The following is a 23,736-nucleotide window of genomic DNA, read 5'->3' on the forward strand; positions in this document are numbered from 1 at the left end:
TTAAAAAATAATAACATGTATTGCTCATGAAGATTTTTATGTGGGCTGGAATTAATGTATTGCAAAGCCTTTTTATCTGCTGCTTTCTTTAAAGTCCCCTTGTGGAAAAATCTAATTTTCATTGTTGTTTATATGACTATGTGGCATTTTCAATATGCGTTAAGCAGTGGCCGCCAGTGACCTCTTTTTCGAGGGTGCACAATCACAATATGTGGGTGATTCTCACGAAACCATTGAAACACCTAATGATTTTAGCTTTAAAATGTGTAATATAGTAACATTAAAAAGCATCAGAATTAAAACAATACTGTGTTCTACCTTGCACAATGTGTGATTTCAACATAAGAATTTATAATTGGAAAATTTTATCTCATTTTCTGCTGAAATTCTCATTACCGCAATGTGTCCGGCTGTGTTTGAACATCCGTTATGTTGTAATTTAATCAAATTAACACAAAAATATTAAGAAAAAAAATAAATGGATGTTTTGCTAGACTACTTTAGATGACAGAAAAAATATTTACTGAATATTCATGTATAATAATAATGAAGAAAAATTAGGAAAATGATGTGTCCATGCCTGATGTTCTCATCCACCGCAACACTTTTTGAGAACAGTTTAAGCACACATACAGAATTTTAATAAAGTTTGATTTTGAGTGACCAAGCACATGGACCAGTTACTTCAAGATGGCTACCAGGTAAGATCATTTTTTTACAGTTAAATTGAAATATTGTCTTGTCAGAATGCTTACACGACATTTTGATTATCATTACCGCAACAGATGCTTATTAACTGTTAATTTAATTAATAGAAGCATAATACTTTGATTTTAAATGCATGTGCAGAATCTCCAAATTATGTTCTTTGAGGTTTGTCATGTCATTTTGAAAATATGTCAGTGTTGATGTTTTCTGACTGTTGCGGTAATGAGATTTTTAGGACTAATTTTTTTAATTATGTTACAAAAAGTGTTAAATGATAAGTAAAAATTTTTAAATCAATGTTCCCATTTACTCCAGACTTTGTTTTTCAATGTCAGGTGGGAAAAAAAGTAAATTTAAGCAATTTTTACATTTTCATGCTTGACATTTTTAAAACCAAGTTTTCGTGAGAATCACCCATGTATGTAGCCTGTCGTGTGTGGTTCGTCATTTCAAAATATGCGTTTGGCACGTCATTTGAACCCTGTGCACCACGTGTCATTTCAAAATAAGTGCCTGCTGCAGACGCGTCTAAAGGGTTTATGATTAAAAAAAGTCGCTTGCGTTTGCCAGATACTCGCATAATCTCATGCTTAATCAGAGTTTACTTTTAAGGGAGTGTCTTACGAGTTTGTTAACGTGAGCGTCTCTTTTATCATAAACGGTTTTGACGCGTGTGCAGCAGGCACTTATTTTGACAAGACACGTGATGTACATGGTTTACCTGACACATATTTTAAAAACACGAGCAACACACATGACACTCTGAAGAGCAGTCATGAGCCGCCACTGGCGTTAAGACAAATCATGTGCAAATTCATCAGTTAACATTACTGCTGAATATACTTTTATTAAAAAGTGCACTTTACCAAAGATGGTCTCAAACCGAGCCTTTTTTTTACATCACAAGCATTTTTAACCAATCACATCGACTTATTGACCAATTGGATCAGGTAGTTTAATCACTGCAAAAAAAGACTTTCTTACTTAGTATTTTTGTGTTTTCAGTAGAAATATCTAAAAATTCTTAAATTGAGATGCTTTTTCTTGATGAGCAAAATGACAAGTAAATAAGTCTAGTTTTAAGACAAATAATATACAATTTAAGTGAAACTGTCCTTAAAACAAGCAAAATTATCTGTCAATGGGGTGAGAAAAAAAATTGTGAAATAAGATTTCTTTTTTCTTAAACACTTAATTCAAGTAAAATTTTCTCACTCCATTGGCAGATATTTTTGCTTGTTTTAAGCACAAATTCACTTAAATTGTATATTTTTTGTCTAAAAACTAGTATTATTTTCTTAGGTAATTTTGCTCATCAAGAAAATACATCTTGATTTAAGAATTTTTAGATATTTCTACTGAAAACAAGACAAAAATACTAAGTAAGAAAGTCATTTTTTGCAGTGATCTGATGTGATTCTGCGGAGGCCAAGACTAATTTGCATATTCATATATCAGTGTATTAATTGAAGCAAGGGTGTAGAGTTACATTTAAAGGCAGGATAGGCAGGAATTATATAAAAAACTTTTTTACAAATTTGTTTAAACTGTCTTTATATACCAATACATAAGTAAAATGTAAGTACTCTGAAAAAGAGAGTATAAAAATCGAGTGTCTGTAGACCTCTCACGACTGTTTTAAACACAGCTCATTTTTCCATTTACTCCGCCCCCTCCCTTCTGGGTTTCTTCTAAAGCCACGCCCTCAAAACACATGAACGGGCGACGCTGACCGGCTCTGCTGGGAGAAGCATTTACCTCAGACGAGCGGAGAAGAAGGAGCGCGGTGCATGTAGTAACATCATGTCACAATCACATGTAATAATACACCTAACTTTATCACTATGAATTTAAACAAATAGGATGGCTTTTAGTACTCACTATTAAGCTAGCATATCGATACTGGTAAACTTTAAAATATATTTTGTTTGATTCCGTAACAAACGAGCTAGTTATAATTATAAGACAAGCCTAAAAAACAGATTGTATTGATACAAGTTTTTTTATTACCATCAGTTACACTGTGATGAATTTTGTGGAAGATTCATAAAATATACGGTGTTTTGCATGTAAAGGGGATCGCACACCGGCCGCGCAGATCAGCGCCGCGCAGCGCCGCACAGCGCCGTTCTAAAAAAATCGAACACATTTTTTTCTATGAGTATACGCACACCGGCGTCGCCAGGTGGCGCCTGTCTGCGCCGCCCAGCTGTGACTTAGGAAGTTGTTCAAATCCCTGTCGCGCCACAGAGCGCCACACACATAGTTTAACATTAAATAACATCATATTTGTCCCACATCATTAATGATTAACATTGGCTGCTAACGTATATTTTACATTTTGAAGTAGACGCATTCTGACGAAGCTCGCGCTATTTTACGTGCACTTCCGGTTTACAATACCTCCGAGCTCTCCTAGGCGCGACGCGGCGCTGCGCTGCGCGGCCGGTTTGCAATCCCCTTAAGAGTTTCCGTGATGAAAGCATCGTTGACTCTGATGAGGACTACACTCCGGAGACAATACCGCTCCCGCATCGTCGACTCGAGGAAAAGCCACGCAATATTTTCTCTCGTGTGATTTCTTAGTTTATTCCTTTTTTTGCCTCATTTGCCTTTGCTGACTGGATATGCAGGTACTGTGAGTTCTGAATGCACTTTCTCTGCCGTACTTTTGCTCTTCCTAGAGTGCCTTGTGCATGTTCAAATCAATCGGGTGTGCGCATGTGTGGGCAGATCCCGTAGCAACAGGGGTGGTGCCAGTTGGCTTGCGTGATAGTCGCGCAAGCCAATCATTTGTTTCGTCCCGAATGCATAATGAGCTGTGTTTAAAACAGCCGTGAGAGGTCCACAGACACTCAAGTCCCATACTCTCTTTTTCAGAGTACTTACATTTTACTTGGTATATAAAGACAGTTTAAACAAATTTGTAAAAAAGTTTTTTTTAGATAATTCCTGCCTATCTTGCCTTTAAGCTATAATAAAGGAATTAAGAAAAAATATGATTTTATGGATAAAATTATGGACTACAGTAATAGTAATGTCAAACGACTGCAAAACACAAAGTAAAGATTTTATCACAGTCCACTAAAACTATCCAAACGCCTAAGACTTTCATAGACTAACATTAAAACTAGGAACACATTTTGTCTGATAATATGTCAGATGTCAAGAGCTGTTAGGTTAGGATTGGCCATCTACGTTTTAATGCAAGGCTAAGTGAAGTCTTTTCAATCACTTTGACAGGTTAAAACTGGCAAGAAGGCATGGATATGTTAGTGTGGGAGGAGGTGAATGATATAAACCTCTGGGTAGAAGCAGATATCTGGAATTGAGGCTGATGCATTAAAAGTCTGGTTCCTGAATGAGAAAGATTTATCAAAGTCACACCAAAGCTGAAATAAAAGAGAGAAAAGAGAGCAGATGTTAGACAATGAATTGCTTTGAGATTTTAGCTGTATGAAGAACAACAAAAACATTTTCAAGAATTTTCTATATCTAAGTTGATGCTCTAGAACTGAGCAATAGACTCTATGCACGACACGTTCCCTACGTATTTCCGGTACAATCTGAGGGGAGGGGTAAAGCTCTTCCGGTCTGTATTAAAGGCGGGGTGCATGATCTCTGAAAGCCAATGTTGATATTTACCTAAACAAACACGTCCCCACACATACATAACCCAGGCAATGATGAAGGTATAAGTAGACATGCTCCTTACTCCTGATTGGCTACAAGTGTGTTTTGGTTCTTGGCCCGACTCTCTTTTGCAAAGTGTTTTTCAAAAATCATGCACCACACCTTTAAAGGGCCAATATCATGCCCATTTATACAGGATGTAATATAAAATGCATGCCTAGAATGCGTCTGTGAAGTGTCTGGTCAAAATACCCCACAGATCATTTGTTATACCATGTTCAAAATGTCCAAAAAATTTGGGCGGGAGCAAAAAAGTGCTGTTTTCATGTGTGTACCTTCAAATGCAAATGAGCTACTGCTTTCGATTGAAAATAGATCTGAGTCCTGTGAATAGAGGCCACATTAGCACTACAACAATAAAACATTAGCACTACAACATGCTAACAAACACATTTAGAAAAGCTTTTGGGTAAAGGCTGTGGGCGTGGCTATGTCAGTGTGACATCACATTAAGAGAATCACAACAGCATGTCTAACGAGACTGTTTGATTTAATGGGGATTAAAAAAGGAGAAGGTGGATTTTTTTCATTGTAAGGTAGCTTTGTTCACACACTGCCAACACACATCTATGTCCAAACACCTTGTGAAGGTAAAAAGTACATCCGACATGACCCAGTTGTTCCTACAGGCATTGATGTTTGCTGTTTTATGAAGCTGCTTAGGGATTTACTCTGTTCGGAGTTTTCACACACATACACATAGACATAACATGAATCAATGAATCAATTTGTGTATTATTTGTAAAGATCGCAATGTATCTGTAAATAAAAAATAATGTAAATATCTAACCTCACATAGTCCTGTACATATTTGTTTAAATATGCACTTCACTCGTTAGTATGTGTTTTTAAATAAACGTGTGTACTACTATCTTAAAGGGACAGTAAGCAGGATTTACCCCCATCTAGTGGTGAAATTGTATTTTGCATTCAAATGAACAGTGCTCTCTAGCGCCTCGCTTTTCCAAATGCGTGTTGCAACTACAGTAGCCGTTATGTACTCACTGATCTACCTCCAAAATCTCATACCGACCCATGCCTATGCGTAAGTGACCGTGCATATAGTCAATTGGTAATTAGATTTGTGAGTGTAACAGAGACTTGCAAAAAAAGCCTATTATAAAACTTTACAAAGAGGATAAAATACATTTTTTGGAGTTTGGATTAGACCAGTGGTTGCCAAACTTTTCATTCCGTGACCCATTTAAAGAAGTATAATCAATGCCGGGACACACAAATGTAATTTTTTTTTAAATGGAAATATGGAAATAAAATAAATTTTATTTCTATAATTGACAATTTTGTTTATTTTCCCTGTCATTTTATTAATGAAATGTAAGTATAATTGAAATGTCTAAATACCTTGTGGGATATGGTAAACTTTTTTTGTTTCATTCAACACAAGTGGGTCCCAACCCATAGTTTGAAAACCCCCGGATTAGACACTTAAAATGATTTAATGGGGTTCTAGAGCTTTGCAGATTTGTGATGATGTGATAAGGGACTTAGAGACATTTTTGGGCTAATTTTCAAAAGCAACATATGATATTATTTGGCTTACTATATTGATCATGGCTGCCAGGAAGTTGATGAGGATGGAGAGGAAGATGACGACGTTTCGTGCAGCGTAAGTTTCGTTCACCCAGCAACACGCTTTCCGCAAAACCAAGGGCAAACACTTGTAGTCTTCTGCCGTTGTCACGACAACAAGGCAACAGTGCAGCAAGATCAGGACACAGAACTGTATCACCATAGTGACCATCCTAAAAACAATATAGATGAAAGATCATATGATGTGCGAATGCATTGGTCGTATGGACATATAGACGGTTTCAGCAGTAACAACATAAACCGCGGCTTTCGTGGAACACACATAACTTCAGGTAATCTCTGCTAAGAATAAATAACAAATAAGTAATTTTAAAGAAGTTTATTTATATTACAAGCAAAATTAACAACACAAAGATTACATAGGAACCCAAACATTTGTTATTTTCGACGAGGTATTTGTTAAAGAGTTTAGTTTAACAACTAGTCAGACCATTAAACCAACAGAAACCAGAAGAAAAGTTCTGACCAGATGCATAATCGTGTCAACGCATGTGCGTCCGATGAAACTGTCTATATGGCACTTTTATATGTTGGGTGATTTGCTGCGTCTATACTATATAGTAGGCGAGGTAAGTACACAGTAGTACAGTAGGAATTCATAGTATTTGAAAAACAGTAGGTGAAAAGTACCCGATTGATCTACTTCTTCTGGTAAGATTTGGAATTGTGCATTCGATGGACACTTTACTATCCCGTGAGAAGAGGCGTTGTCATACTCAACAATGTCGGTAAGTTGTAACGCGGATCTATTAAAAAGTAAATACATAAGGAAAACAGTTGTTTTTGGTCTATATAGCTAATTTTGCCCTTCATGACAACTGTGAAGGGGGTGAATTTTTTTGTAACTCATCCGTTTAAATTATACTCAGCCTTAAAGTTCTCCATAATTAAGGCCGTGGCCACTTGAGTGATGGGAGTTGGGCTAGGCGGCCGACGGCCGTGGTTTCAGCAACCAGTCACCTCAGCTTCACACACGTCCCGCCTCTTTACCCAGTTTCGGATATCCAAAAGTGATGCACAGTGACTCGTGGCCAAAATGCGACGGCAGTCAACACACATTTATGATGTAAACAAAAACTTTTATTCTGCAAACGATTAGTTCCGATTAGTTGTTATGCAGCCCTACTTTTTGGTTTCTAGTTGAAGTGGATGGTGAAATCCCAAATGCTTTTTCAAAATCTTTGTTTTTATTCTGGAGACCACAGAATGGCATTTAACCCTTTAATAAAAAAACCCTTCTGACCATGTGTCTTGCTCTGTGTCTGTGTTAGTTATGTGTGTATGTGAACACTGTACCTTGCAGAGGGCAGTAAGCTCTGTATTCCAGTGATGAAGAAGAGAACGATAAAGGCACACACTAGATTAGACTTAAACACCTCGTCTCTCATCTGGGAATACTGCAGAGGAAACAAAACAAAGAAAAGTCAGAACAGTGGACTGAGGCAAACATTTGTTTTAGGAATACTCTTATAAGTTAGTCATCTATATCTTCCAAAAAGTCAGTTGCACAAAAAAGTAAGCCGGTCTAACTTAAGACTGCAAAACCCCTTGGCAATCTTTCTTTTACATTTTGTGTTCCCATTGATTAAGCAGCACTGTAAATCTCCAGTAAATTTGCGTCGTGCGTCCATTGTCAGCCATTAAGCTTAAATTAATGTTTTAATTGTTTTAACTTTACAAATGTAATGTAAAATGTAAATGCTTCTTTCTAGGTTTATGCTGTGCTTAGTTACTCACTAACTGTAAGACACAGTCTTAAAGTATTACTCCACTTTTATAAAAAATCCAGATAATTTACACACCCCCATTACTCACCCTTTCTTTGTTCTCTTGGGAAGAAAAGAAAGAAAGTTTTTTTAGGAAAACATTCCAGGATTTTTCTTCATATAGTGTACTTTAGTGGACCTCAACAATTTACAGTTTAATATTACAGTTTCAATGCAGCTTTTAAAGGCGAAGTCCATGATGTTTGAAAGCCAATGTTTATATTTGAAATCACCTAAACAAACACGCCCCTACCCCAATAGAATCTGGACCTTCTGTTGATAGACCCGCCCCACACATACGCAACCCGGCATTTGATTTGATTTGATTGGCTATAAGTGTGTTTTGGTAGTCGGCCCGTCTCCTTTTCCAATGCGTTTTTCAAACATCGTGGACTCCACCTTTAAAGGGCTCTAAATGATCCCAACCGAGGCATAAAGGGCGATTTATAGTCGTGCCTAGGTCCTACGCTGTAGCTACGTAGCCTGTGCATAGCTCAGCGTAGCCTGACGCGCACCTCACAAAATTTTTTCAGATCTACGCGGATCGCAAGCGCTGTGATTGGTCCACCAGAACCCCTCCCGTCATGTAAAAAAACTGCGTCATAGGTATTTCCGTTTGTGACGGTGATTTAACTCAAACTGCATCAAAAGTCACTGTTTATTTACTTCCATCATTGTTGGTCTTCTCAAATTATACACAACAAGTTGCTGTTTCTTCTTCGTTTGTGGGTTAACTTGCTTAGCTGCTTCTTCTGTGACTTCTTCTGCTGCTACTGTGGTTACACGCGTGGTTACTGCATACCAGCGGTCTGCGGGGGTGTTTGCACGTCGACGCGGATGACGACGCAAAAGTATAAATGAAAACCGACACGGAACTTACGCTGTCGCGGCTACGCCGTAGGACCTACGCACGACTATAAATAGCCCTTAAGGGTCTTATCTAGCGAAGCGATCGTCATTTTCTCCCAAAAATAAATTAAAACATGTACTTTTAAACCACAACTTCTCGTCTTGCACTAGCCATGTGATGCACCAGCGCGACAATATGTCAGGGTTTCCCGCAGCACTTTGCAGTTCGGGCGGCCCACCTAAGCTGGGGAACCCTACTGCCTTAACTATGTTGTCCAAAACAAAATGCCGTCAAGTGCATCTTGGAGAATAGCGCGGATGTGCTTCACACCGCGAGTTAGCATGCGCGCCACATGACTGAAATAAGAGCAAGAAAGACGTCGTCCACCGTCGCTGTCTGATGGAGATGGGCGGATTGACCTTCTAGCAATTCTGGCAAATGCCAGAGGGGCCAGGCCATTTTTTATGTGGGCAGGTAAGATTTGTTCTACATATAGAGGTTACGTGGACGCAGCAGCGAGCTGGTCATCTGGAGCACCAAGTTTTCCCAGTGGGCCGCATGGCAATGGGGGCCAGTTTGCTTTAATGCACGTAAGTAATAAAGTATTGACAAGCATCTGTCATTGCTGCCTCCTTCAAACCACACAGTCGCTTAGTGCAATGATCGGTGCCACATCAGTGTCAAAATGTTGACAAATCAAAATGTAAGTTTCTGTTCACAGAAGCCGCAGTGAACGACTCCCAGCCAATCGAATTACACGACCGAGCAAGTTTGTTAAGTTTTAAGAAGTCTGGGTTTCTTAAGACGAATACGAATTCCTGTTGCACAAAGAAGCTTTTAAACAATTAACTGACGCAAAGACATTAATTAGTATCATTTCACATACAACAACGTCATAACGGTCCTCTATCTTCACACTGGACACATGACCTTTCGCGTGATTATGTAATACGTAAGGTCGCGCTGGAGCATCACACGGCTAGTGCAAGACGAAAATGTGTGTTTTTTATTTTTTTGCCGAAAATGAGATCGTTCCGCTAGATAAGACCCTTATGCCTCGGTTGGGATCATTTATGGCCCTTTGAAGCAGCATTGAAACTTGCGATTTTAAACTGCATTGAAACAGTTGAAGTCCACTATACGGAGAAAAATCCTGGAATGTTTTCCTCAAAAAATTCTTGTCGACTGAACAAAGAAAGACAGAAACATCTTGGATGCCATGGGGGTGAGTAAATTATAATTTTTTTTAATGAAAGTGGAGTAATCCTTTAAATCAATGCAACTGGCCTCAGATATTCCTCATCACATGTCATTACACTATTTAAGCAATATCACACAAGAGAGAGGAGGAAAGGGCCAGACTCTCACAAACACACATGGACAAACTCCTAAAACTTCTCTCTAACTTTAAGGGTTAGTAAGAAGTGTAATGTCAGGGTTGGAGGCGGTGCAAGCAAAAACTCAGAGTAGCACAAAGCCAAGCAATGGGCAAATGTGAACTCAAAATGAAGTGAAAGAAGAGCCAAATAAAAGCGTGTTTGTTACACTAAAATGACAACATGCCATGCGTGAGTGATGGTTGAACATGAGTAATCTGAAGGCCTTTCAATGGGCAAATCCCCATTTCCACACGTACAATTTTACAATCAATTTAAAGATCAATCCAATCAGGTGAATTCAGCCATTCATATTTGAGTCATTATGCAAAGTGTTTTGATGGTTTTATTGAATTGAAGCCCCAAAATAAACTCAATTTAGTCAGACGACAATCAAACTACCCTGCTGATAAATCCACACTAGCTGGTTTTATATGGTTTCTGGAGTATGATAATTGAGCAACCGAGTTTACCCAAAACCAAACCGGTACAATCTGTTTTATTCCAGCAGCGTAAGAGTAAGTGATGATATTTCAAACCGCTGCGTGTGTCGTCTGTCTGTGTTCCAGGAAGTATCGATTGGTATGGCTGGCACATAATGCCCTTTAGTTTACTCATGATAACAACATTCTCTCCCCGCTTCTCCTGCACGTCCAAAACAAAAGAACAACTCAAATGTAAAAGTGACACAGCAGCAGAGATGAGAGAGAGGCGGGACAGGGTGGTTCGAAGAGGGGAGCAGGCTACCTTGTGCTCCAGCAGTGCTTCTCTAAAGGTGAGAGAGAAGGGGGAGATATGTTCTTGGCGGAGCTTGTCCCCGCTGCGCAGGGCGATGGCGCTCTGCATGCGAGCGTTAATTTCCTGCGAGTCGGCGCGCACATGCAGGGCTTGAGCCAGGTGGTTGGGGAGCAGGTTAATAGAGTGACGTGTGAGCGCAGCCAGAGTCTACAGAGGAAAGCACATGCAGCGCCCATGAGTCTGAGAGCGAGTGTGTGTGTGTTTGTGTGTTTATCTGTTCATCCACACAATGTGAGCGTAAGTGAATAAAAAAATAAATAAAGGAAATGGACTGTGGGCACACACACAAACACAGATGTATGTTTAAATGAGGACACACTATAGACTTCTATTGTGTCTCTGTAAAATATACCTGTACAGCAAGGGTGGATGTCCTCAGTGTGGTCTAAAAATCCTTAAAGGGATAGTTCACCCAAAAATGAAAATAATGTCATTAATGACTCACTCTCATGTCGTTCCAAACTCGTAAGACCTCCGTTCATCTTCGGAAAACAGTTTAAGATGTTTTATATTTAGTCCGAAAGCTGTGTTGAAGCATCGAAAATACATTTTGGTCCAAAAATAACAAAAATTACGACTTTATTCAGCATTGTCTTCTCTTCCGCGTCTGTTGTGTAGCGCAAAGTTTTTTTAAAAAACTTACAGCGTGCGTCTCCCTCAGACTGTAAACGAAGCCAACTGCACAAAAAAACAGCTGGGGCGCACCAGATAACACGTCAGCCACGTCACTGCAGTCATGTCACTTTAGTCTTGCGCATTCGCTTCACAACAGACCCGAGAGAGAAGACAATGCTGAATAAAGTTAATTTATGTTATTTTGGACCAAAATGTATTTTCGATGCTTCAACACATTCTAATTGACCCACTGATGTCACATGGACTACTTTGATGATGTTTTTATTACCTTTCTGGACATGGACAGTATACCGTGCGCAGATTTTCAATGAAGGGTCAACAAGCTATTGGACTAAATATAAAACATCTTAAACTATGTTATGAAGATGAATGGAGGTCTTACGAGTTTGGAATGAGTCATTAATGACATTATTTTCATTTATGGGTGAACTATCCCTTTAAACACTAAAAAATGCTGGGTTATTTTTAACCCAGTGGCGGGTCAACAGCATTGTGTTAAATTAATTCCTATTTCCACACATATAATTTTACAATAAATTTGAAGATCAATCCAATCAGGTGAATTCATCCATTCATATTTGAGTCATTATGCAAAGTGTTGATTTTCTGTTTTTTTTAATAAAGGGTTATTTTAAACCCAGAAAATGTTTATATTTGACCCAACATTTTTGGTTGAAACAACCCAGTATTTTTTAGAGCCTAGATATAAATATGGACACATGCATTAATAAAGATTAAATAAATGCAAGTATACATATAGTGTTATTTTAAAAGATGTTTATTAATCCGACTACAATTATGTAATTATATGATGTAAGCAAAGAAAATGCTTAATGACATCACTTCCTTTACTGTATTTCCTTACACGTCTCATTTGCATAAGCTTGAGAATGTATCTTCTTACTGCTCGCCCCACTCTGCTTTTCATCCCACAATCCCTTGCACAAATGTGTCCCCAAACCATGGATAAATAAAACCACCCACATGCCCACTAGCACGTAACATGATTACTTTTTGCACTGCGGATGCTCTGGACTGTAAGTAACAGGCTTTTCTAGCCGCCTAAACCTCGGGCCTTTTATAGAGTGGATCTTAAAAATAAAAAATGCTTAATTTTCCATTGCCTTAAACCCGGAAAGCCTTTCTGGAAAATCCAGCTAGAACTAGCTGACGGTGGAGTTTGGGTTATATCAACAATCTCATGATACTAGTCGTACAGTACTATTTTACAAGATGGCCAATTATTATAAATTTGTACGATCATATTTGTACATTTTAGGACAAATCTGCTTTCACCCCAGTGGCGATAAGGTGGGTTTAGCGGTCAGGCCTTATTATTGCTTCTTCATAATAGTCATACATTTTTGTATGATTGTCACCGTATGACTTCATATGAATTTGCCAACTCTTTAAATAGTTAATTCCCATGTGATCAGGCTGGTTATATTGTATTTGTGTGAGTTTAAAGCGATGCTCCAGCCAAATTTACCCCATGACTTACTCACCCTCAAGCAATCCGAGATACGTAAGTCCATCATCTTTCAGACAAACACATCTGCGGCTCTATCATACACCTGGCACAATGCAGCACAATGGGTGATGCAAGTTTCTTTTGCTAGTTTCAACCCGGCGCAATGATAATTTTCACGTTTAGCACCACGTTGTTTAAATAGCAAATGCATTTGCACCCAATTTTGTGCCCATTGGCGTTCTGGTCTGAAAATGAGGTGTGTTCAGGTGCATTGTTGGCACGTTGCTATTTTAAGGAAACTAAAATAGACTACACCATTGAACGTTAAAGTGTTTTAGACTTTAGGCGCAATAGTGTTTTTGTTATTTAAAGAGTGCGTTAGTAATATGCGCCTATAAACGGGACGACAACTTGGGTTTGCTTACCACAGACATGGGTGCTCAGCAGCACACAAACGCTTTTAAATATGAAAAAAATTTAATTAAAATGTACAAGATTACTATTGAGTCTCTTGGACATAAATGAGAACGATTATGAGACGTTAGAAGGCGTAAAGAGCTGCTTCACCTGTAGCCTGGTAAGTAAAAAAAATGCTTTGCTTTAAACAAGAAATGTTTTTTTTTTAAATGCTACCCCACAGATTTATTGTATAAGATGTCTCTGTACCTGTGGAGTGAGATAAGAAACATTTTTAGTAATACCTTTTAAAAAAACATGGCGCTGTCCGAGTGCTGAAATGGCTCTCCGCAGGTTTGTAAATTCTTTATCTCTTGTTTGTTACAAATAAAGTATTTTTAGAGTACAAACCTTTTTTTGCACATTATTTTATGAGATTAAACAACGCAAAATGCAAAATAACGCAATTTTTTTTTTACATTATTCTTAAACTGGTGGTCTTCTTTTTCAGCTAAGTTTTTCAGTTTACGAGTTCGCCTCACTGACAATAAAGTGGGACTGTCAATATGCGTGTGTGGCGTGCTGTCCCGGGGCGAAGGTTCATCACTTGACCGAGGAAGGAGCCCTGGGCCTGGGGCGTGCCCTGACCCGGGTTATCCCCGGTGCTGAGCTAAATGTACGTAGTGAGCCGAAGGGGTGGAGGTGGGTTTGCGATAATTCCGGAGAATGAGGGTAAGGAGTCTTGATTATTTATAGAGCTGGTACTAAGTTGTTGTGTTGATTAGTGATTGATAACCAGCCGTGTTCATTGCTTAATGATCGAGAGCCAGCCTTGTTCATTGACTGATCGGCTTCTCCCAAACCTTGTTTATAAAACATAATTTTACAAATTCCACTATCTAAATAGGGATAAGGCGCATCTGTTATTTTAAAGGGGATTAGGAATGAGACTCTCATTGGTTTATTGCACGTTACGCCCAAAACACACCCATTGCTCATTACGACAATAGGAACAACCCTTTTAGGCCGTGCGCTTGACGCATAAACCATTCATGTCGTTAAATTAGCTAAAGTGGAATCGAACATCCCCATTTAGACCGTGGGCTTTAGACAATGCTCTTAGATCGTTAAAATAGGGCCCTTGGAGTTATTTTAGCAAATGTCATTGCTTTTCCAAGCTTATAACGGTAGAAAACAGGAACAGGGAACAACTTCTGACTTTTAGAAAGTACCCAGAAAGGTACATCCATCCTTCACAAAAGAAATCCACATGACTCCAAGGGGTTAATAAAGGTCTTTTGCGAGTAACCGTTGCGATATTGTAAGAAAAAATCCAAATTTTAAAATGTATAAATTATAATAACTAACTTCTGGTAACAACAACATATTGGTCTCACACATTTTACGAGAGTCACTGTGCAACGTACCAATGGCAACAAACGCTCACCAAGCTAAAACTCACCAAGATGGCGCCCTTACCGGAGGCTAATTATTACTATTTTTCTTACAAAATCACATCGATTACCCAAAGAAGACCTTTATTAAAGGAATAGTCTACTCATTTTCAATATTAAAATATGTTATTACCTTAACTAGGAATTGTTGATACATCCCTCTATCATCTGTGTGCATGCACGTAAGCGCTGGAGCGCGCTGCGACGCTTCGATAGCATTTAACTTAGCCCCATTCATTCAATGGTACCATTTAGAGATAAAGTTAGAAGTGACCAAACACATCAACGTTTTTCCTATTTAAGACGAGTAGTTATACGAGCAAGTTTGGTGGTACAAAATAAAACGTAGCGCTTTTCTAAGCGGATTTAAAAGAGGAGCTACATTTTATGGCGTAATAGCACTTTTGGGAGTACTTCGACTCGGCGCAGTAACACCCTCCCTCTCCCATTATGAGAGGGAGAAGGGGAGCGGACTTTTCAGGCGAGTCAAAGTACTCCCAAAAGTGCTATTACGCCATAAAATATAGTTCCTCTTTTAAATCTGCTTAGAAAAGCGCTATGTTTTATTTTGTACCACCAAACTTGCTCGTATAACTACTCGTCTTAAATAGGAAAAACCTTGATGTGTTTGGTCACTTCTAACTTTATCTCTAAATGGTACCATTGAATGAATGGGGCTAAGTTAAATGCTATCGAAGCGTCGCAGCGCGCTCCAGCGCTTACGTGCACGCACACAGATGATAGAGGGATGTATCAACAATTCTTAGTTAAGGTAATAACATATTTTAATATTGAAAATGAGTAGACTATTCCTTTAACCCATTAGAGCCATGTGGATTACTTCTGTGAAGGATGGATACACGTTTTGAGAATTAAAAATGAAAAGTTGTTCCTTGATCTCTGTTTTCTACCATTATAAAGCTTTGATGAGCAAGGACATTTACTTAAATAACTTCAAATGTGTTCCTCTGAAAGATGATGGACATAAATATCTCAGATTACTTGGGGGTGAGTAAATCATGGGGTCATTTTGATATTTGCCTGGAGTATCCATTTAACTGTGGAAATTTGTGTACCCTGGTAGCATACGTTTCTCGTGCAAGCATGACTAGATGTATATATTGCATAAACTTGATCTGACACACATTTGACTTTGTTTTGACTGTTGAGTATATCTTTAAACAGGGCCATCCAAGAGCTCATTTGGGCCGTGAGCTGGATTCTTGCAGCCGTTGTGAATCGTGACTCACTCTTATAAAAGTACATGACCTCTCACATACTGTATAAACAAATCACACACACATACAGAAAGCATCTCACTCTAAAAAAACAAACGGTGCTATATAGCACCAAAACTGTTGATTTGAATCGTAACCATAGAAGAACCGTTTTTAGTGCCATATAGCACCGGTGAAGCACCTGTGTAGAACCATATAGGTGCCATATAGCACCACTATAGCACCACATTTGGTTCTACATAGCACTATATGGTTCTACACAGGTGCTTCACCGGTGCTATATGGCACTAAAAACGGTTCTTCTATGATTACGAGCAAAGAACCACTTTTGGTGCTATATAGCACCGTTTGTTTTTAGAGTGATACTTATCCAATTTTTATTTTTTTATTAACACATGAAACAGTCATTGCAGTATGTATGTGTCTACACATTTGTTAAGAAGATATGACACCATACTGAATGCTTTGCCCTTTAGAAGCATAAAAAGCACCCCATGATTTGTAGTGTTTAAAGGGATAGTTCACCCAAAAATGAAAATGATGTCATCATTTTCTCATCCTCATGTTGTTCTAAACCTGCATTCATTTAATTTTTTTCCTGATGAACACAAATTTTGAAAAATGATGGTAAGCACACAGCTGATGGTAACCAATGACTTCCATAGTAGGAAAACAAATATTATGGGAGTATTGTGATAAATGATAGTACACACACAGTTGACGGTACCCATTGAGTTCCATACTACCGGGTATTTGTTTTTTCTACTATGGAAGTCAATGGTTACCATCAGCTGTGTGCTTACCATCATTTATTTAAAATATCTTCTTTTGTTTTCAACAGAATTAAGAAATTCATACAGGTTTAGAACAACATGAGAATGAAGAAATCACACACAGAATTTAAATTTTTGGGTGAACTATCCCTTTAAGATGTTTGGTTACAGAGATCTTCTATTGTTGACCCTGAAGTCCGATGGATTGTATGGGGGTCAAGGATGCAACGATGAGAGGTGGGTATCCACCTACGGTTGTAGCGAGACTTTAAAATCCAAGTGCTGCTAAAACACATAATTTACACACACTTGTCTGTTTCCATGTTAATAGGGGTTTTCCATAGATGTAATGACTTTTATACTGCACAAACTCTGTATTCTACCCCCTAAACCTAAAAATTTGGTTATGCTCTATAGACTGCTTTCCTCCAAAATGTCCCCACTAGGTCAAAGATAACTTGTTTTACTATCTTCACATTGGGTCCCCACACCAAAGGGGTTACCTGAACCACACAGGCACACCAGCACACCTTACACACTTAATGAAACACACATTGACTTGACACTCATGAAACACACTTTTACTCACACACTGGCTGCAATGCGTCACTGAGGACAAAAGCCGAACAGAGAGGCAGAGAAGAGAAAGGAAGAGGATGTGAGATAAAGGAGAAGAAAAAGAACAGAGGATAAAAGAGGAAAGAGAGGAGGCATAAACCGAGCGTGAAGGAGAAAAAGAATCCGGTTTCTGCCTTCCAGACACTCCTGTTGTCATGGAGACCGGTCCTATAATCTTACATACATTCACGATCATGTCAGAATACTTTTACAGTTTAAACACACATCTAGAAGAGCTCAGATACGCACACACACTCATGTTTGTTAAACCTGGGCTTGTGCTCTCAGCTGACGTGTAATTGGTCGTTGGCTCTGCCAGTCATACGGTGAGAGCTCTTTGATGTGTTAAGATGACTGCATGACAAAGGCAACAAAAGCGCCGTATTAATCAAAGACAACATTCCCTTATGTTAACCACGTCACCATAGCAACAGCCTGGCAACTCGGCCCACACCAAGAGAGAAAGCATCATAATCAGCTGCACATGCCACAAAAACCTTTGGGAACATTTGTGTCTGTGCCTTTCAACCCTTCCCGAACCCTGTCCCTGAACGACAGCTTTGAGAATTTACTAAAACACTATCCCCGCCCTACAGCCTTTAATAACTTTCTTGAGCACTCTTCATCCCATCGAGTCATTAGTTGGGTCTACATCGAAACGTGAAGGGAATCTTTTCAAAATTTCCAAAAAAAAAAAAAAAAAAAAAATGCAAATTAGGTGCTTTTCCATCAGGTTGTTTAAGCGAATGATGGTGGTATTGGTAACCATAACCAACAGTAAATAAAACAAGGCACGCTTAAAAAATGGAGACAGGACTGCATTTAGTTACGATTGGGCAAGTTATTCATTTACTAGCATTGCAGCTTGTTATTGCCAATCTGAATGCTGTGCACATGGCAGGCACTATGGCATTGCGATGACGTCAAGCCCATGTGAAAAGCAATGTCAGCTGATACAGCTAATCACGTGGGTTTAAAGATGGTATTTATCCTTGTTCTGTGATGTGACATGTAGAGAAAATTTTGGTTGGGTCTGTAATGCCTTAGAAGCTTCCTAAAAACCTCTCTCAGATAGCTCTATTAAGATGGGGGATTTTAAACGCGTGGTTTTGCAATTTTTTGGCATCTCTTCTGGCTTAACTGGCAACCTCATTTTAAAATGCAAGCACTTGACCCTGATTGGCTGCCTTTGCTTCCAGTCAAAAGAATGTAAACTTCGCTGTCTTCAGAACACGGACAGACCAAAATTTTACAGATAGAATTTTACGGAACGCGACTCGCCATTTCGCCTTGAACTTCGTGAACACTGCTGCAATTTACTTCCCATTGGAGGCGAGAGGCCGGATGTATGCTAATTATTTTGAAGGGGAGGAAATTGAATGAGAGTGGGGGGGGCATTGCGATGCATTTTACGTTATATGCATCCGTTGTTCAGATTGGGCCATTTTCTGGTGGACATTTCTAAAGGAGGAAATTTCAGAATTTCAAGCACTTTTCGTATGTTCGTAAATGCGGGTAGACTTCCGTTATTCAACTAAGACAAGGTCAAAACGTTTTTCATTCTCTGTCACCTTTAAAGTACACCTATTTCATTGCTAAAAAACAATGTTATTTTGTGTATTTGGTATAATACAAAGTGTTCGCATGGTTTATGGTTAAAAAAACACATTATTTTCCACATACCGTACATTTTTGTAGCGTCACACTTCCTGAAACGCATATGTCCTTGATTGGCCAGCTAATCTGTACATTGTGATTGGCCTGAATACCTCTGACGTCAGCCAGAAATGTGACACTCCTTATCATGTTTAAAAGATTCGCAGACAATGCAATGCTAACAGGAGTTAACTTGCAGGCTGTAAGACCAAAGCGGGAGGAATTACGATAATGTCGGTCTTGTCTACAGTACCAATCCCAGGACGTAAACGTTTGCCTACAATCCGTGTGTTTGTTGTATTCCAAGAAAAGAGATTTACGTTGGAGACGATAACTCGCGTCATCGTTTACTTTGGGGTATGTACATTTTGCATATCGTTAACATGTACTAATAAACACTTACACAACAAAGGAAATGTAAAAACATGAATCGGACAATAGCTGATCTTTAATGTTCTCTACGTAAACATTTATTCGACAAATGCGTTTTCATCTCCCATTATTCGCATTTACTCTTTTCGCATAAATCAAAAACCACCTCAAGCAAGCGTAAAAACTTTTATTAAATTAAGGGATTTTTATTTTAAATTTGGCATTTCCATCACTCATTTCTTAGTTGGAACTCCAGTACTCCCAGTATGTTTTAGATGTCTCAACTAATTCAGCTCGTTGAGCTTGTTAAAGTGTTTAGTAGGGAGACACCTAAAACGTTTTTTGCTCAAAATATTTCTAGATCTTTATCTTTTTCTAGAACAATGTCCTACGGCTCTGTAAACCCTCAGGCACACTATCATGTCCTACAGCCTTTAACAACACTGTGGAATAGCCCTAAGCACTCTCAAAGATATTTAATATGAACAAGATGCACCGGTATTAAAATGAATGGGGGAGTTCGCAATGGTCAGAATGGCAGATCTAGCCCCGCCAAAGAGTATAGAAGCCCAAGAGGCGAAACTCTGTTGTGTTATGGGTAACAGTCTGTAGATGGCGCTGCGGAGCCACGGACGCCATTATGGACTGTAAGCTGCTGAAATCGTTAGCGCGCCTTACAACTGTGAATATGAGCAAGTGGTTAAAACGCAAGCAGTGTTCTGCAATAAATTGCAAAAATTATCATTCCACCAGAAACTTGTTAATATTTTTGTGATATTCTATGTAAAAGATTAACTCTTAAGAAATGTTCATTTATAATTTTATTTATTTATTTTTCCAAATCATATATATATATGGTGATGTTCACTCATTTCAAAATCAACATTTGAATAAATATCTTATTACTGTGTGTCTGCCTATATATTATTTCATGAATTTCTGTTATTCAAATAACAAGGAAAATGCATAATAGAACATAAATATTGATAGATTAAAGGTTTGCAGTAATTTTATAATTGTATCTTTGCAAACCGTAAGTGGTAGGCTAATGAAGCCGATTCGGTGGGGGACATACCCTTACGAAAAAGTACTATAGGAATCTTATAGTATTTTTGGACAAAATAGAATAGTAATCTTATAGGAATACTATAGTAATTTGGGACATACTATAGAAGTACGCTAAGACTACTATAGAAATACTATAGCAGCTTTAAAATATTATAGAGGTATTAGAACATCACAGAAGTATGTTATGTTCTGTAATACCTCTATAATATCCTAGAGCCGCTATAGTATTTCTATAGTAGTCTTATCGTACTTTTATAGTAATATTTTGTCCCAAAATACTATTTTCCTAAGGATAATTAGGCCATGCATAACCACGTTGTTTTCGTATTTAGATATGACGACCAGAAAAAAAACTAAGTTATGCCAAGTTTTTGTTATGTTAAGTTGGTTCAGTGCCATTGACTTTCATTATTTTTCGGCGTTTTCCTTCAGTTTTCAGTCCATAATGGCCTCCCAGTAAAAAGAGCCAAACATTAATCGATAAAGAATGTAATCCTCTTGGAAAGGCACTTTGCGCAGAATCGTCAGGTCTTGTTCTAATAAGACTTGGAAGTGTTGCAGACATGGCGCCACAGTAACACCACTTCCTTAAAAGAACTTTGGCACCCTATAGAACGCTATCCATGTCCAACAGCTTTCTTAAAAATCTCAAATGGGCACACTCTATAAACCCCTCAAATGGGCCTGGAAAAGTAGCCAGAGAATCCATTCCTTACAGTCCTCATGAAACTATGCTTTGAAGAGGTCTACAATACACTGCCCTTACCCCACAATCTTTAGACCTTAGACTTACATTTCTGAATTTGGCAGACATTTTTTATCCAAAACGACTTATGTTACAAGGTATACAATGTATTTTTAGAACAGGTGTGCCCAAACTCTGTTCTGGAGGGCCGGTGTCCTTCAGAGTTTAGCTCCAACTTGCCTCAGCACACCTGCCTGGAAGTTTCTATATGCTTAGTAAGACCTTAATTGGCTCTGCAGGACACCAACCCTCCAGGACAGAGTTTGGGCACCACTACCATAGAAGAACCATTTAGGGGATCGGATATTAAGTCAAATGTTCCTAAGTCAAATGTTTTGGGAACATACAATAACACATTTAACCTGACTTCATTTTCATTCTGCTGTTCTCTGTGTGCAAAAACACCTAAATACAAATCTCCTGTGTGTGCCCTTATAGACCCAATGAGATCACCATGTAGACTACAATCCAACACATGTACACACAACCATCCAGGACAAATACAAAATAAAACCATGCAAGAGGAACAAAATACAAAATGGAGAAATGTGGACATAACCAAGAGTTCACACGGGAGGAGGTCCAGAAAACAGATACAGAATCGTTGAAGTTGTGTTGATATGTGTTGTGTTGCTTGTGCATGTATTTGCGTGTACTGCACTCACGTTCTGTTTGCCCACTATGTTATGGAAGGGAAGTTCGGGGCTCCATGTTCCCTCAGTGAAGGAAGTGTTAGAGGTTCTGTGATCTGATTGGTTGGTGGAGTCTCTCATGATGTCCTCAGGCAGGGTGAGCAGGCTCTCCTCCGGCTGTTTGATCAGGAAGGTCTCGATGTTGTGTCTGCGCAGGAAATCGTTTCGGTCTTTCCCGTGACCTTCTTCCACCTCGTAGTCACTGTTCAGACAATCTAGAGCTGCTTTAGAGATGTGGATCCTCCTGCAGGGGTCGAAATTAATCACAGATTCATCTCACAATTGCAAAACCGTTTTTAAATGAGCATAAACAAAACCTCAATTAATCCCCCCAGACACATTTAAATGAGGTGTCCATAAAATCTCTCTTCTCAACAAAGACACGCATGTACGCTAAGGCTTAACCACTGCAATTATCATCATCAATTTTATCAAGAGTATTCGAGGGCAAATTGATAATCCTACCCAGACTTTCCCAACTTTCATCTCGGCGTACACTGTCAGTTATAAATGTACAAAAGCTGGGATTGTACCCTTTATAAGGTTCTAATTTTTACAGATATTTACCATTTAGGTACCAAAATGAAAATTTCAAGTACCAATGTGTACATTTGAGGTACTAATATCATATGCAATGTGTACTTTTCTAAAAGGTAAGCCCCAGTGACTGTGTTTGTACTCGTACACAGACGTTTGATGCATGAGCATTGCGACAAATTTAATGCGCGACCTACGCTTACAAATACTTTCAAAAATCTGGGGTTTCAAATGGTATGTGCGCGCTGTTTTGATTGGGAAAATTGTGTCACGCACACTGTACACAGATTCTTGCGTACACACATAAAATGGACCATACTTCAAGAGTTTAGAGATTTGTGTGTAAATATAGTGGTGTAAAAAAGAGTTGGCCCCCTTCCTGATTTTTTTTTTTGCATGTTTGTCACACTTTTATGTTTCAGATCATCAAACAAATGTAAATATTAATCAAAGATAACACAAGTAATCACAACATGAAGGTTTTTATTATAAAGGGAAAACAAAATACAAACCCACATGGCCCTGTGTGGATAAAGTGCTTGCCCCCTAAACCTAATAACTGGTTGGGCCTCCCTTTACCGCAACAACTGCAATCAAGCCTTTGTGATATCTTGCAATGAGTCTATTACAGCGCTGTGGAGGAATTTTGGTTCCCTCATCTTTGCAAAATAGTTGTAATTCAGCCACATAGGATGGTTTTCTAGCATGAGCCACCTTTTTAAGGCAATGCCATAGCATCTCAATAGGACTGAAGTCAGGACATTGATTAGGCCACTCCAAAGTCTTCATTTTGTTTTTCTTCAGCCATTCAGAGGTGGACTTGCTGGTGTGTTTTGGATCATTGTCCTGCTGCAGAACCCAAGTTCACTTCAGCTTGAGGTTACGAACAGATGGCCACACATTGTCCTTCAGGATTTTTAGTAGACAGCAGAATTCATTGCTCCATTTATCACAACAAGTCTTCCAGGTCCTAAAGCAGCAAAACAGCCCCAGCTGTTCACACTATCACCACCATACTTTACTGTTGGTATGATGTTCATTTTCTGAAATGCTGTGTTACTTTTACGCCAGATGTAATGGGACACACCTTCCAAAAAGCTCAATTTTTTTCTTGTCAGGACACAAAGTATTTTCCCAAATGTCTTGGGGTTCATCAAGATGTTTTCTGGCAAAACTGGGACGATGAGACTTTATGTTCTTTTTGCTTAGCAGCGGTTTTTGTGGAGTCATTAACACTGACCTAACTGAGGCAAGTGAGGCCTGCAGTTCTTTGAATGT

At 38.7% G+C, this 23,736-nt stretch overlaps 1 protein-coding gene across 4 annotated transcripts in view; it reads right to left on the reverse strand.

Moving 5' to 3' along the window:
- Positions 1–23,736, reverse strand: part of adcy8 (adenylate cyclase 8 (brain)) — a 90,684-nt gene that overhangs the window by 16,395 nt on the left and 50,553 nt on the right. For 3 of the 4 annotated variants that reach the window (XM_055203262.2, XM_073855533.1, XM_055203264.2), the window contains 5 exons: positions 21,895–22,165; positions 10,752–10,949; positions 7,309–7,409; positions 5,963–6,164; positions 4,011–4,100 (listed from right to left, as the gene is read on the reverse strand). In XM_055203262.2, coding sequence (XP_055059237.2) covers positions 4,011–4,100; positions 5,963–6,164; positions 7,309–7,409; positions 10,752–10,949; positions 21,895–22,165 — 862 coding nt within the window. The remainder of the gene's footprint in view (positions 1–4,010; positions 4,101–5,962; positions 6,165–7,308; positions 7,410–10,751; positions 10,950–21,894; positions 22,166–23,736) is intronic. The other variant, XM_055203263.2, reaches the window with a different exon arrangement.

Source organism: Misgurnus anguillicaudatus, chromosome 2, assembly GCF_027580225.2.
Source record: "Misgurnus anguillicaudatus chromosome 2, ASM2758022v2, whole genome shotgun sequence".
NCBI lineage: Eukaryota > Metazoa > Chordata > Actinopteri > Cypriniformes > Cobitidae > Misgurnus > Misgurnus anguillicaudatus.